Here is a 16,413-nt window from a genome sequence, read left to right as displayed (position 1 = left end):
CTCTCTCTCTCTCTCTCTTTTTTCTTTCTCTCACTCCTTTTGGTGTTTCTCTCTGTCTCTCTCCCTGTCTTTCAATCTCTGTTTAGGGGTTCACATTCAAAAACAAACTCCTCTGAGGCAATTTAGTTTTGGAAAAGCTTCAATATATACTAGACCTTCTCAACGCTCTTTTGAATTTGCAGCCTGTTGGAAATTTCTGCCCGGCGTTATATGAAGTGTCACATTTGCCTTTTTATGCAGTCATATCTTCATTTCCCATCTTCCTCTGCGGCGTAATAATGAGACGGATGTAATCAAGTCGGGTCAAGAAGCTCTTTTTGTCATTTTAACCATATATGATACCATATATAACCCATATATAGAAAAAGGTGTCAACTTCGTATGCGACCGAACCAAACGTACTTTTGTTCTACGCTTGCTCCCCATGTAGCACAATGACTACTTATCTAAGGAATTGCTCATCACACAACAACGAGGCAGCAGTGAGTGATGTACTGTCCATACACAGTTGTAGGTCTGCAAATTTAAGACCGATCTACAAACTGACCAGACTAATATCCGGAAAAAAGTAATGAGGATTTCAAAGTCAAAGTGAAGATTTGTTTTGCACACACACGAAAATGCTAAAGAATCCAAAACGCTAGGTAAAGCCGCTAACCAGGAAGTGGCTAGCGGCTAACACTAGCGCTATGGCTTCTTTAGCGTTTTATGTCCAGCTTTAAGAATTTCTCTTAAAAGGAGAAAATCCTGTCAATTCTTCATATAGAGGGGGTGAATAATAATATAATTATTAATAATAATTCATAATATAATATCTACATATACACACGTGTATATATTTACATGATGAAGTATCTGAACAACCACCAGTGTTCTCCATGTAACATTCAACGAGGTTCGTGCAGCCGGTGCTGATTGAGTTTGGGTTCTCCAGGACGTCTAATCAAATTAACTCCAGCCGAAGGTCTTCTCTAAGCCTGATTATTCAGGGTAATCTTTGTTGTGTGTGTGCAGCTCACGCCATGTAGGCCATCTGCTATGTCCTTGCAACCTGGATCTTACATCTCAACCTGACACACCAGGTGTTGAGAAAAAAAAATCCTCATCTTATACTTGTTTTTTTTTTGTCATGGTTATAGACTGTCTCGCTCTCCACTTTTTTTCTCTCTTTCTCTCTCACTCTTTCTTTCTGTTCCATTAGAAGGAATATCTTGTATAAATGCAAAAAAAAAAAAAAAAAAAAAAAAAACAGAATGCCATAACGTTTCATTTCCAGAGCTACAGAGTGGCACAATCTTTGGGGAATGGTTAGTTCAAATACTAACAATGACAATTACTTGTAGAATCAAATGCCACCTCCCCCATTACATTGACACTAGCCAATCACAGGGATCTTTGAGGTCATATATGCAGAAGAGGTCAGACAGACATTTCTTCCAACTGTGTTACAAAGATGTAGCTGTGTGGCTTTACACATCTCAGATGAAGATCCTTGTTGTTTGGTAGCCTTCAAATATAAAAAGTCGGGCAAGTGAATTTTTAGGACAATAAGAAACAAAAAGAACTATTTGCGATACCAAGTGCAACAGCACCACCCATGGTTATAACAAAAATACACCGAATGATATGAAAAAAGGCTGTGAATGGGAATGATTGGAAATGGTTTATCTTCAGTAACTAAAACAACAGATAATAGAATTAATGGTTTGAATACAAATCTAAAAGACAAGTAGACAAGTGTGTATGTGTATTAGTGAAACAGTTTTCCCCATGCCATTCCTATTGATCTAACTGATAAGACCTTATGATCTAATACACTGATCAACCCTAAAAGCCTTGTCTATTGACAGATGTTAGGCTTTATCCTCTTATCTAATATCACACACCTCATTATGCAACAGCACACACCTAATTGAGTCCACACTCTTATAATAAAGTCACGTCAGATCCTGATCAGCAGCTTTATATTATTTCAGAGTGGTACATTATCAAAATGTAACCACTTAAAATGCTCACAGAATCTGTTCCGTTTCCCCTGAAGCACACTCAAGAGTCCATTTATATCCAGCAAATTCGTAACTCGAGGCTTTTCAAAGCACAGTGGGAGCCGAACCCTGAGTTCGAGGCGGCTTGAAACAACTGAAGGGAGAATGTTTATAGACGATCTCATCTCTCGACTCCTCAAGGACGCCGTCAAGGTCGTTGTCTAATTGGACCAGCATGAATTTGTAGGGGGTAAAAAGCCAGGCGAGTTTTAGCAGCTCCTCAGGGGTTCAATTCCTCCCACGCCTGCATACATAAATAACTGACTCGAGTACGTTTCTGTTCACTTCAATCTTCACACGAATCTGTTGAGCGCTACGATGTGGCTAATTATATTCGATGAAGAGCAGCATTTAGAAGGAGATCCCTACACATGCATAGATCTCAGCTATCAGTCTATGGACTGGCTATTTTATTTAATATACAGTGTACTTATATTATAGAATTTAATATACAGCACAAACAGAAAACAGATGATTACCCTCTCCAAGAAACTGAGGGTGCCAACGAACCATTCATGGATCATTCCATTCAAGTCATTTTTACCTGTTCATATTCACAAATGTAACTTGTGTTGCCTCAAAATCTTTATAGTCTTAAATGAACTTTGGCTATCAATCAGATCCAGCCAGACATTTTTTTTTAAAATCCAGAATCGATCGAATCCCGAATCTAAAGTCTAACACCAACAAGAGCAGCAGCAACTCCTGATGACTTCTGTAACTGAATGAAGCATGGTGATGGGTGTGCTCTCGCTCTCACTCTCGCGCTATGGTTGCTCTGTGCGCTCGCTCTTCCAGGAGAATTGCCCATACAAATATTTCTGCCCTTGATGACATCATAATCTAAAAAATACTTTCTGGAGTGTATTCTCACAGAAATACGCTGTCATATGTCCATTTTTTTTTTTGTGCTACTGAGGATTCAACTCTTTTACAGTGTAAATAACTCAGAATGCATGAAACAGCTTTAGCCCCACACTTAAGCCTTGAGCATTAGCCAATATTGATCTATAAATGATCCAAAAAATACATTCATCCATTATACACGTTACTATGTACATTTGTCTGTTATAGAAAGTAATCAGCACTTTTCCTGCCCTATGCTTCAAACTTGCACAATAAATAATGCACAGCGATGAGCAAAAAGAGTCTTGGATTCCCACACCGTTTCCTTTCATATGTCGTTTCACCTGCAGCAACCCGGTGGCATGTAGCATTCATGGAATTCCCACGACTTCAGCCTGCAGTTAATGAGTGGCACTCGAATATCGTAACTGCTTCTCTGGCTTCTCTGGTTCTTCCAAGAGCTTGACAGCCCAGTTGTCACCTGGCAGACACGGGGCCATCTTAGCTTCGACATTTCCTCTTCCTGCTACTTATAACTAGCATATGGAGCTGAGACAATACCTCGAGTGGAGGGCAGAGGACCCGTAACAAGACCACCCAGCATGTGCCTTCGCCTCATTATGACTAAGCTGTGCGAGAGGTCACATGTGCACCGCAGTTGAGACTAGAGACGGATTTCGGAAGAGACGAGACATAGCCGAGACGAATTTCAGAAGGGATAAAAGATAATGAGATGGGAATAAGTTTAGTGCTCAGGGCTGAAGGGATTTTGCCATTTTTGTGCCATTTTGTGAGGTAAACTCTGGCGAGTCTGAGTAAAGCTGAGCTTTCGCTCCAGCGTAATGATTCACAAACCCGAGAGAATCGGGTCTCTGCGATTGGATGACGTCAGGGAAACCTTGATGAGCAGTGCTCTCGTTAACTTATGGAAGAGAGTGCATGAGCATAAGCAATTAAGCCGGGTGACAAATCTCCCTCTGTCCAGCGTTTAAAAGCGATGAGTAGAAACACTAAATGGACATCATGTTCCCTAAGGCAGAGCATTTCAGGATTGATGACGTCCAGACTTGGTTTCAAAATCGTTGCAGACAGTGCGTCGTTGGCTGTTGATCTGATGAAAGTTTTATGAAGCAGCTTTAATTAAAGGTGCAGTCTGTGTCCTTAGGGGACGGCTCTGGTAACGTCTATGATGAAGAGAGAGCACGAGGTGTAGACCGATATTATTAATAAACCGCAATAATAGCAAAAAGTCTGTACTGTTCTCAGGTTCCTGTAGTGCTTCTCTCTAAGTACAAGCATGGAAAAAAAATGTCAAAGTGAATGTAAAAAAATATTAAAATATGTCTGAACGTGAAAAAAAAAATAGTGTCTGTCAAAAATATTGGGACACATGACAATTGAAGCTATGTGAGTTTCATCCCCAAACTGTTATCACAAACTGATTTACATGGGTTGGAGCAGAAGATCCTGAGTAGCCTGCTATAGAGCTCTAGAGCTGTGGAAAACTTGCCATGAATCTACAAAAATCAGAGATACCTGTAAAAAAATGCAGTTTGTTGATATTGTTCCACTCTAATCCATGTAAATCATATCCTCACAGAGCTGGCTTTGTGCACAGGGGCATTGTCATGCTGGAGCATATTCGGCTCTTCTAGTTCAAATTGAATGCTACTGAATCCAAATATACAATTGTACGCCTCTAACTTTATGGTGAAATTTGTGGAAGAACCAAATATGGCTGAAAAAGTCATGTCCCAATACTTTTGTGCTTATATCTAACCAAATATCAGAATATATCTTTAATATATTATTTCGTTAATAATATATCTTTATCTTTAAATAAATATATATAATAAGACGCGACAAATAAACGGCTGGAGCTGCATGTGAGCACATGTGGTGCTGAATTATAATTTAATACCTCATGCAAATCCACATCCTCTCACCACTGTTTTCACCAAGCATGATGCATCCCCACAGGTTTAATTACCTCCTTGTGCTTGTCAGGACTTTAATGAGGTTTAAGGTGTGTTATTTTGTTAGAAGGCACACTTCAGTCTCGGGCACCTCGGCTGGTGGTATATATAAGTGATGACAATGCGGATTTGTGTTCAACTATTAAAAGTTCCAGGTTTACTTGTTTTAAGAGACGAGTTGTATATGTTCTGACAGCCTGTTTCATTTATAACATGCATGGAAAATGTATCTGGAAATTAATTTGTTCCTGTTTTTTTTTAAGACAGCACAGTATAGAGTTAGTAAAGTTTAAAATGTAGAAAAAATCAACTTACTATGGATGACTGAAAGTAGTACATTGCATTTTTGAACACAATAAGAGGAAGTTCTAATAAATAAAGAGACCCACTTTCTGACCTGAAATCATGACTTCACTTTGGCTCACTCTCAAACTCCGAATCATGTCAGAAAATAATAAATAAAGAAAGAAAGAAAGAAAGAAAGAAAGAAAGCCTATAACTCAAATGTCACTTTTTAAAAATCTGCTGCATTAGCCTTTCCAAACGGCTTGCCCAAGAGCTTTGTGACATTTTCCTACATGCTTTCACTCATGTCTGTGAGAAACAACACAAAAACAGTGATGTCACCCTGACCTTTTGGTGCTGAACATGTTCCCGGTGTCTCGTCTCTCCGCTGTAGAGTCGTCCAGGAAAGTCAGGAGGAAAGGCTTTGCTTCCGGGAGCACACCTGAAAGATGGGAAAGAGAAAGTGGGTGGTATGAAAAGAGGAAAAAACATCCAAAAATGGTTTTTGGGGTGGTAACGTTTTGAGAATCGGACCGGACTGACTGAAAAACGAGGAAAGTGAAACATCTATGTACAGCTGGACGTTACTTTTGATGATTGCAATATGTTGGCATTGCTAACAAGAAATCTCAAACAGGAAGCAAAGGAAGTGGAAAAAATACATTTCACCAATAAAATTTGCATATAGCAGCATAAAGGCATACCTTTGATCTGTAATGTATAATTCGCATTTAGATGTATATTAACACGATCCTAATTCATAACGTATAAGGTTTCGAGACTGGCTCCATTTTACATTTATTTATCTACGTTTACACACCAGCACATCACATTTCAGCGTTCATTACACTTCTGGAATGTGTCCTGAAAGTCTTCTTTTCGAAGCATGTCAAGCAACTTCTGCTATTTTCATTGGATCTAAACAGCGTCCTCTAAGCTGGACCTTCATCTTCGAAGTCCGCAGTAGCCAAATCTGCCTAGTAGGGAGGGGCGGAAGTGAGCTCATGTGGATTGTTCTTTGACGATCATCATGCACAAGTTGCTGAACGGTTGAGCTCGTTGAAGGAGTTCCTGATCTCTTGTCGTCTTCCTGTAATGTTTTTCCGCTCTTGAAACGCTCGTGCCGCTCAAAACACCTCGAACGACTCGTTGCGGCATCGCCGTTTGTCATGTCAAACGTCTTTGTGCCAGATTTGTCTGTTTTCACGTAGAATTTCACGTTTGCTCTTTGTTCTAACTTGCTGTAAATGATGAAATCGCAGACGTGGTAAATCTAAAATCCTACCTACTCTAAATCATGCCCAGAGATAAAATAGTGTAAATAAATATTAATACAATTATTAGAGAGAGTAAGCGTGAGAGTGTGTGTGTGTGTGTATATACTGTATGTTACATTGTACCTGTGCAGCATCTCTACTAGTAATAAAGCTGTTGGTTTTGGCTCATTGTGTCATTATTTGTTATATTTCTCATTTCAATGTCATGTTCTCCAGTCATCCTGTGCCTCTGCTCATTTGCCAAAATCACTATTATTGACTATATAAGTTTATCGACACACAAAAAATATACATTGAGCTTAGTCATTAGGAAATGACACAACAGCTGCCTCACTCTGTATGCAACCGTGACCATACGTTTCTATAATCACACACGGTTACGATGCAGCGCATTCATACAGAGCACTTACAAAACTGACCAGAACTACCTGTGCATTTGAGGAGTTGGAAGCTAGTTTTGTGATGGAGATTTGAGGTAAGCATATTGTTGCTAGTTAAAAATGTAGATTAAACTTAGATTTTAGACAACATGACTGCTATGACAGTTAGCTATAGTACATATTTGAGATGACCACATATCCGTCCTAATTGCCTGCAACTATATCTGTGTTCTGTTTGCTTATCTGAGTTGATGGTATGAAATTCTGTCACAATATATCACAGATAAAGCAAAATTTTGGTCTAAAAGTAACCATAGCCTCTGGCTATCCTTTTTTTGTTTTCCCCAAACAGGAGGCATGTCTAGGAGGCATCTAGTGGAGGCTGTACTGTAACTTGGTGGTTAAGAATGAAGAATGGGTTACTGATTAGAAGGTCAGGGCCGGTTTCAAGCCCTTGATATCGCCAAGCTGCCACACTCGGGGCCCTCTAGGGGCACTGTAACATGAAACATGGCTGACCCTGTGCTCTGACCCCAGCTTCCAATATCACTGGAATATGGGAAGAAATTATTTCCCTGTGGGATCAATAATGTATAAAAAATGTGTGTATCAGTCTGCGGGTGGTTTAAGATTAGCTACTGAGTCGCATGAATATTAGTTTGAAAGTAACCAACAGTTTAATGTTAAACAGTTTGTGAATGACTCATAATTGTATCCTAGATTATTTACTTGGTGTTTGGTAAGAAAGGGCTGCGTTACATCAGCAACACCGACTCAATGACAAACAAGTCATTCATAAAAAAACGACTGATGGCACCTGCATTCATAGCAATTAGTTTCTAACTAATGAATCATACACCCCTCTCTTACAGAGAGACAACTACTAAGAGGACCACAGGAAAAAACAAAGCAGGTTTTTACTGAAAACACTGCATGATGACACGTATGTAAAACACAGTTTGGTCTCTATGGTAGGTTCATACTGTATGCTCCAAACCTCGTGTGTGTAATATGTGCAGATACATAAGTTTATTTGCGTTTGTTGTATGTGGTTGCTACGGAGATGATGGTTCGAGAGAATATTTACAAGAGGAAACTGTTCCTTGGTGTACAAAAGGTCGGAGAGCCCTGGCCTACAGCACCAATACCTTTGAGATAGATGTTTTTGTATGTTGTAATCGAGGTGAACATTTTGCTCAGATCTGGCAACCGGGCCTTCAGCATTTATGAGTAATTGCTTCTGAATGTGACTCAGAAGCTCTCCTTGTGAGCACTTAATAAAGTCCAGGAAAAATAAGAGCCAAACTTGCTATTTGAGTAATTCAATTTCTAATCACACAAAGACGAGCGAGAAAAAAAATCTGGGAGCAAAAATAACAAATGGCTGTTTTAAATCACGAAGTCCTTTCTTATTTCTTTCCTGCAGCTTCATCATCATATTGTTGCCCTTCTCTACGTTTTCTTTAATGCACGGATCTGCATTCACAAGCCGTGCGGTGTGAGTGAGTAAAGGAGTGTGTTAAAAGGTTAGATCAGTTGCAGGGAGGAATGGCGTACATTATTAATGCACGCAAGCACAAGGTTGGAACCCCCCACAGAAAGGGTGGAGGTCAGAGCATAAAGGCTGCTTCAGCTTTCTGACTCGTTAAATTTCTATACAAATCATTCTCACTCTATGGGCTACAAAGCAGGCAGTAAGGATGAAAAGAGGGAAAGAAATACTGAATATTAGTATGACAAGAGTGGAAAGAGTGAAGTGGGCGGATGGAGTGGGGTTTCGTGGGGTGTGTGGGGGGGCTGCTGTATGAAGGCAGAAAGAGATTAGGCGATGCGCTTTGTTTTCTGAAGACCTGCTGCACCTATACTCTCACTCAGCCCTGATTACTGAGTTTATTCGACTGACTCATCTCGTGAAAAACAAACTAGAGCTGCTTTGTGCCTTTGTGTAAAAAAATAAAATAAAGTGTGACTGAAACTGTGAGTCAGCAAAAGAGGTTCTGATCTAACGTTCATTTTAACTACACTATGGACAGAAGTTTGTAGACACATGGCCATAGGATTTGTATGCGATTTTTGAACATCTCGTTCCACATTTAGTCTCCATTTTCTGTTATAACAACCTCCACTCTTCTGGGAAGATGTTCAACCAGATTTCAAGAGTGTGTTTATGGAGATTTGAGCTCATTCAGCTACAAAAATAGCTAAAGTACATTTACATTTGCGGCATTTAGCACACGCCCTTATCCAGAGCGACATAAAAAAGTGCTTTGAATCTCTAGCAATGAATAAATCTACACAGATTACAAACTTAATATAAATATAACTCAAATTCTACAAAGCAAACTTGGAAAGTGGTAATTTAAGTGTTTCAGGAAGAGGTAGGTCTTCAATCCTCGCTTGAAGTTAGTCAGGGACTCTAGGGGAAGTTCATTACACCACCTCGGTGCCACAACAGAGAAGAGCCTGTACTGATGTAGATGAGGTGAGGAAGCCTGGGGTGCGGTCAGTCTCCCAATACATCGCAGAGGTGTTCAATAAAGCTGAGGTTTGAGCTCTAAAGCAGACCTCTGAAGATTTTTGACTCCATCCCATGTAACGCAGTTTGCTTTGTACACGGGGAAATTGTCATGCTGGAACAGGTTTGGGTCTTCTAGTTGAAGTGAAGGGAAAATGTAATGCTATTGCATATACAGGAAGTCCTCGAGTTACAATGGTTTCACTTACAGTTTATTGATCTTACGATGGCGATACCGTAATAACAAAATAGTAAAAACATTTTTATTTCACGAGCAGACAAACTTAACAGCGTATATGCGATATTGTATAGTTGTCTCTCTCGATGTTAGAGATTTTATTCTGTGTTTTTGGTGTTTCAAAGACCAATTTTAGCTCTTGTCTCTCTCTCCTTATTATCGACGTTGCCGAACGCTGAAACTGAGAGCATCCGGCTCCGTCCTCCAAATGCGAACTGGCATTCATCCACATGCCCAATATATTTTACATACTGTACATTTCATATATTGCAGTAATGTAAATAGCTCTGTTTTCCTAAATTATGTACTGTAATTTGTAATTACAGTATACTACCCCATACTGATTACCATTCTTTAAGACTCCAGGGTAGGCTAGGCCATGTCTCGACTTACGGTATATCAATTTACTATGCGATCCTTGGAATGCATGTCCATCGTAAGTCAGGAACAACCTGCATGTATCATCATATTACTGTTGAAACGATTTCTTGAGTAACTCCAATAATTCAAATACAAAAATACTTCATGAAGCATGAAGGCTGCGTGTGAAAGATATAAACTGAGAGACATTTTTTTCCACACACCTCTTTCAGCTGCAACAGCTATAAGAAGAGCTGAAATATCAGCACAGGATGTGCAGTCACAACTTGATTCTGCTATTCAGGCTGCACCTTGCATGGCTTTGGCAGTTAATGAATCAACTAATGTTAATGACGTGCTCAGCTTGTGATGTACAACAGATTTTACTATGCAGAGAAGAAAGACTACATTGAGGACATCTTAGGTGTTGCAGCACTTACAACACACACTAGAGGAGAAGACATATACTTGGCCATAAAAGAGATGTTAACGCTAAGAAGGATCAGCCTGAAACATGTGTCCATCACAACTGATGAAGCACCATCCATGATAGGAAAAAAAAAGTAGCAGTGATTTGGATGAATCAGGATAATCCAGACCTCTGCTCATATCACTGTTTTATCCACCAGTCTGTTCTGTGCTCCTCTCTTTCAGAAGATTATGCAGAGGTTATGGGTACAGTGATGAAACTAATCAGCTTTTTCAGGGCATTCTCATCACATCATCATCACCTTCTTCGAGAATTCCAAGCAGAAGTTGATGCGAATGCAAATGACCTACTGCTTTACTGCAATATTAGATGGTTAAGCAAAGGACGGGTGCTAGCACGCTTCTGGGCAATTAGAAATGAAATAAAAACGTTTTTAGGTATGTAATTGTCTGGACCTCTGCTGGCAAGGAGGGATCATTTACTGGACCTCAAGCAATTTTAGTTGAAGACCCCTGCTACAGAGAAATAGCTTCAAAATCTCCCGTTATATTTTCAGCAAACAGAGATGCCATTTTTATTAGATAACAACAGTGCCTCTAATTTGTACACGTTTTCTATATACAACTTTTATATAAGCTTTTGTGGTGTTGTTTTAATAAAAAATTTTGCCCAGTGGTTTGTCAGAGCATGTGTGATTACGTTTTATTTCCATTTCTCCATAGGCTCATTGTCTCTTCCCCCTTCCCCCCCCTCTGTCATTACCTCCTACACATCTCTGATGTACTGGTTTAAAAATAGTTTGTGGACAATAACACTGTGTAAATGTCATATTCAGACTCTGCAGAGAAATGTTCAGTGCGTGTGTATTTCATGTAATTTAATAATTGCGCGCAAGAGTGTTAAACATAAAATCAACATGTTTGAATGATTGGGTTACTTGTTGGACTTTTAATGTTTGTTTGTTTTTTGTTTTTACTCAATACACTAGGTTTTGAGACGTTTTAGGTAGACAAGGTGTCAGTATTAAATAGGAAGATAAATGAGGTTTTGCTAAACATTTACAAAATTGCATTTCCGTTGGATAAAAAGAAATAATCGAAAGCCTTTTCAGTATCTTTGTAAATCAGGCGTCAACTGACTATAATCCATAAACTTTCCAGTAGGATGAGAACAAAATGAAGTATTTTAAACAGAGATTGTTGTTTGGAGCAAAGAATGGACTGGCTAATCTACAGTTGCTAGCTAACTGCTGAGCTACGCATGCAGAATTTCAAGATGTGTTATGCAACTAGTTAAATTGAACTGTATGACCATATCACTTGTGTTTTTAACCTAGTAAACAATTAAATCTTGAAGCTGAGAAACAAGCAGTTTCTATCGGGACACCTGAGTTTTCCAGCCATATAGTGGATATAATCTTTTTTCATATCACTCTCCTGATTGGTACTTTTCTACAATTAAATCTTAGGGTTTCTTTGGTTAACTCTTTGTGACGGAACCCCAAAGCAAATACTAAAACAACAACTGATTTTTATTTGGTTTTAATCGAAATCAATGTAATTGATGGCAAATGTATGTTATTTACAGCCTGCAGGCCCAATTTTGATTATGAATGGTTAAAAATGGTTACCCCATTATTAGTGTATGCAAACTTGTGTTATTTTCTGTTCCGAAATTATTAAATATTTTGTCCTCTGGATTTTTGTTTGTTGGAAGTCAAGAGTCTATTTGATTTGCATATAGTAAAAATTATGCATTTATTTATCATACATAACCCACACACGTGGTGGTAAAGCTCAGACACATCAAGTGACAAACACATCGATGTCTTTGGTCTCCAAAAATAAATAAATAAATAAAAAAAGAAGTCAAGCTCATTACTGTTACTTTGTTCCACTGAAGCACCTTCGAAACAAACACAGTAAGTGCACATCTACAGCTAATGTGCTCAGAAGTGAAGCCCAGTATGATGTCGGTGAAGGCAAAAAAAAAAAAAAACATACTATACTTTTGGAATATTAATGGAATGGACTGTGGAGAAAACTAGAAAATCAACAACAATAACCAGCAGAGTAGCTGAAGCCCAGCCAAGGCCACCTGCATCGCTTTAGCTCAGATCAACTTGATCTACGCAGAACACATCTGACGAAATAAACTCCAAAACAACCACTAGATTTGTCCATTTCAGGCTCAGTAGGGAGGATTTAATCAAGGCTCGACTGACTACCCGCGGTATGAGTCAGCCACAGAGTGCACTCTTATGCTCTCTCTTTTATTGCACTTATTCGGAGTATGATTTATGATTTTTTTTTCATCTCTATTTCCCTCACTCTTCTTGTAGTCCTTGTCCCATGTTGAAGTAGGTCACATTTACCATGCTAAGAGGCCACATTAGGCCACTGGATAAAGCCATAATGGACACATTTTTTTCCTCGATTACAGAAAATGTGTACTGTGAACTCTCAGAGGTATTTTCTGTTACATGATCTGTACATATAAAAATATAAACTGTCTGACAAATGACAATAAATCCATTTAAAACATTTTCTACATATGCTGTTTCTCCATTATTGAATATTTAAAGGCTTTGCAATTAAGACGTTGGTGTTGAATCTACAGTATAATCTTAGATGTTGGGCTAATTAATGAGATGCTCATGATCTCTTGGCTCCACAACTCCAACTGACTGTTTAAGAGTGTAGAAAGGACATTACTCAAAATCACACACTCCAGTGCTCCAGTGCTCACTCTCCAGTGTTTGTAATGTTTTAAAGATTTATAATCACAACGTTTGGCATCACCCAAAAGAGGATGAGTTCCCCTTTGGAGTGGTTCCTCTCAAGGTTTCTTATTCTTCTTCTTGTAAGGCCGCCACAGGCTGGCTCATTGGGAATAAACACACATAATTCACTTATTTTTGTTCTATAATTCTTGCATTCTGTAAAGTTGCTTTGAAACAATGAATATTGTGAAAAGTGATAGCGAAATAAACTTGAATTGAATTAAAAAATGGATGGTTGCTATAAAAAGTAAAGAAAAATAACTTTGCAAGCATTTTGAAATATCTGCTTACGAAGGAACATGTCTTGACTTTACAGGTATATTACCTAATATTATGCGACTCTTGTGCAATACTGCAAAAAAAAAAAAGAAAAAGTAAATGTTTCTCTTTGAATCTCTGTCACATGAATAAAACATTAGCTTTTCCTTGTCAGGAAAGTCAAAGACCTAGCAGCCTGTTGAGCCTAGCAGGAACCTAACAGCCCACTGACATGGTTTTAAAATTCTGAACCATTATAGAAAATTACTCTCAAATCAGAGGTTCAAATATAAAAAGACTGAGAGACAGTGTTCGGATTGGTTACCATTTAGACCATTGAGATTGTTAGATCTTTCCAGTGACCGGAAACATTTAAGACCATTACCAATTGCCATTAGAAAACGCATTGATACGAACATTGGGTTCAAGGAAATTGTAGTCAGGATCTAAGTTTAATAGCAATAGTTTAGATCACTGGTTCCCAACCCGACATTTATGACCCCCGCTAGGGGTTGCTAAATTGTCAGCGGGGTCGCCATGCGCACTAATTATAACAGCACAATAAATAATTATTGTTGTGTATAAAAAGTTATTGATGTGTTTTAAATGATGTATGTTTTTTTATGTAAAATTTTTAATGTTAAAATAGGGGTCTCCTGAAAAAAAGGTTGGAAACCACTGGTTTAGATATAATAGAGATATCATGGGTAAGACTTAGATTGTGATAGACCTGGTTTGTGAAGTAAAAGGAACAACTGCAAATAGTCAGATGTTAAATTTCTATGTGTTCGAAGAACAAACTAATAAACTTTAATTAATTAACCTGAGGAAGCTTCGAAGCCCTGCAAGTGAGTTGAGAAACAAGGGATTGGTTAATTGGTTGAAGAGGGTATAAAAGTACATAGCTCTCCAAAGAGAGCTTGAAATAGTCTAAAAGGGTCCAAAGAGGAGGATATTTGGGAACCACTTCAAGGGGGTCCATACAACATCGTAATAGATTGAACTCATGATTTTTCTTTATTATCTTTAAAAACAGCTGCTATGCTAACCGATATGTAATGATATCGCTCTTGCAGATATGGCTTTAAAAATCGAGGCCACTGATTCAATCATGGAAAGTGAATTTTAACTTACAAGAAAAGGCCAACGATAAATCAAGAGCTAACCTTGTCTGAACAAAAGCTTTTCAATCGCCTCTATTCAGTCCTCCAGGTTGAGGTTCTGGGAGAACGAGATAAAGAACTAATCATACTCCAGAGAAGATTTGATGTAGAATTTGATAGGCAACAGATTTTTGTGTAGCACACAAAATATTAGTCATTAAATCCTATTGGTTGCTTGGAAACGCTATAAAATTAAGCTTGGCTATTTGCCAAGTCTCAGTAGTAACATGGTTTGTGTTGATCTGGACATCAGAGAAGATCCGGGTTTACTGTGTTTGAATCCGATTTCCATATGACAACAAATCCTTTTCCACTACTCAATAACGACATCACAGAGCTACTGGATCTTATATACATGGCGCTTCTCAACCTTCTGCTCAAAGATGCCCTGCAAGGGGCTCAATAGTGTTTAGATCTGGAGACGTACTTGGCCACTCCATCATCATCTTCAGCGAAGCAGTTGTCATCTTGGCGGTGTGTTTGGCGTCATTTCCATGTTAGAAATCTGTCGTTCGGTTCAGTTTCCAAAGGGAGGTCATCATGTTTTGCTTCAGAATGTCACAGTACATGTTGGAATCCATGTTTCTCTCAATGAACCGCAGCTCCACAGTACCAGCTGCACTCATGCAACCCCAGACCATGATGCCACCACCACCATGCGTGACAGTAGGGAAGACAATTTCTTCTTCCAGGGTGTCGCCACACATGCTAGACCCCTTCTGAGCCAAACAAGTTTATCTTAATCTCATCAGACCACAGGACACGGTTCCAGTAATTCATGCTCTTAGACAGGTTGCCTTCTTTCTTGTGAGAACATGCTGAACATCCAGTGGTCCAAACACCAAATTCTAACTGCTCTAACACAAGATACACACATTTGTATGGTCCTATCAAGCAGACAAAACATGAATATGATGAATAGGACATGTGGCTTTGCATGGTTGAGTGACGTACAGCTGTTATCACTAAGGGTGTATGTATAATATATATTCATATATACACACACACACACACACACACAGTATGTACAGGTAGTCACTGACTTGCAGTGGAGATGTGTTCCCCATCGTAATAATGTCATCTCCATTTTCAAATATATGACTAACTGTTTAAAGAAGTCTGGTAATTTGTAAATAGATCAAAATAAAAAATTCTAAATTGTTCTCATGAACTAATTGGAAAATGTAATTCAACCAAAGCCTATCACTTTAAATTGTTTTACTACATTTTATGACTACTTCGTAAAGATAAAAACCAAAAAGTAGAGGGATGCTAAAGACAAGCCAGATGAAATAAAGAGTCGATAAACTGGTCCTGAAACAATACGGTAAAAGAGTCGACGAATAATTAATGCTGCACTGTCAGAACAAGCACAACTCAAGTCCACTGGAGAAGAAGATGAAGCTAGTGGGCTTAGAGCTAATTGCCTGTGACAGAGACCAAGACAATCGGGCAGGCAAGAAAAATGTCCCTCGCTAAAGCCAGAATGCACATAATTGGCCCTAATTAAATCAGTGAGGTTCATGGAGTGTCCATGAATCTTATTCTACTGCATGGATCATTAGGTTTGTCCAGCTAAGGATGTAAAATCCTCTCATTTTCTGTCTCGGAGACCACAGACATTTCTTCTATTGTTTCTCCACAATTGACAGGCAACATTTAACAACCATTCAATGATATGCATGGCCTTAAGATGCTTCTTTCGCATTCATGTACAATTAAACTCCTGTCTGAACAATTTGAGTGCCAAATTTGCTGTGTTGCATTTTTACATTTGTAGTCCGTATAAGCAACATGTAATATCATTTATGCAAATATACTGTATATATATATATATATATATATATATATAAAAAAA

The 16,413-nt window shown here is 38.6% G+C and overlaps 1 protein-coding gene across 7 annotated transcripts in view; it reads right to left on the bottom strand.

Moving 5' to 3' along the window:
* The window catches only part of oxr1a (oxidation resistance 1a), a 176,390-nt gene that overhangs the window by 148,935 nt on the left and 11,042 nt on the right, over window positions 1-16,413 (bottom strand). For all 7 annotated transcript variants that reach the window (XM_046834018.1, XM_046834017.1, XM_046834015.1 and 4 more), the window contains exon 2: window positions 5,501-5,594. In XM_046834018.1, the coding sequence (XP_046689974.1) occupies window positions 5,501-5,517 (17 nt within the window). In that variant the 5' untranslated portion in view covers window positions 5,518-5,594. The remainder of the gene's footprint in view (window positions 1-5,500; window positions 5,595-16,413) is intronic.

This window comes from Silurus meridionalis, chromosome 21, assembly GCF_014805685.1.
Source record: "Silurus meridionalis isolate SWU-2019-XX chromosome 21, ASM1480568v1, whole genome shotgun sequence".
Taxonomy (NCBI): Eukaryota; Metazoa; Chordata; class Actinopteri; order Siluriformes; family Siluridae; genus Silurus; species Silurus meridionalis.
The sequence above is the reverse complement of the archived record's forward strand: the minus strand, read 5'-3'. Positions and strand labels throughout refer to the sequence as shown.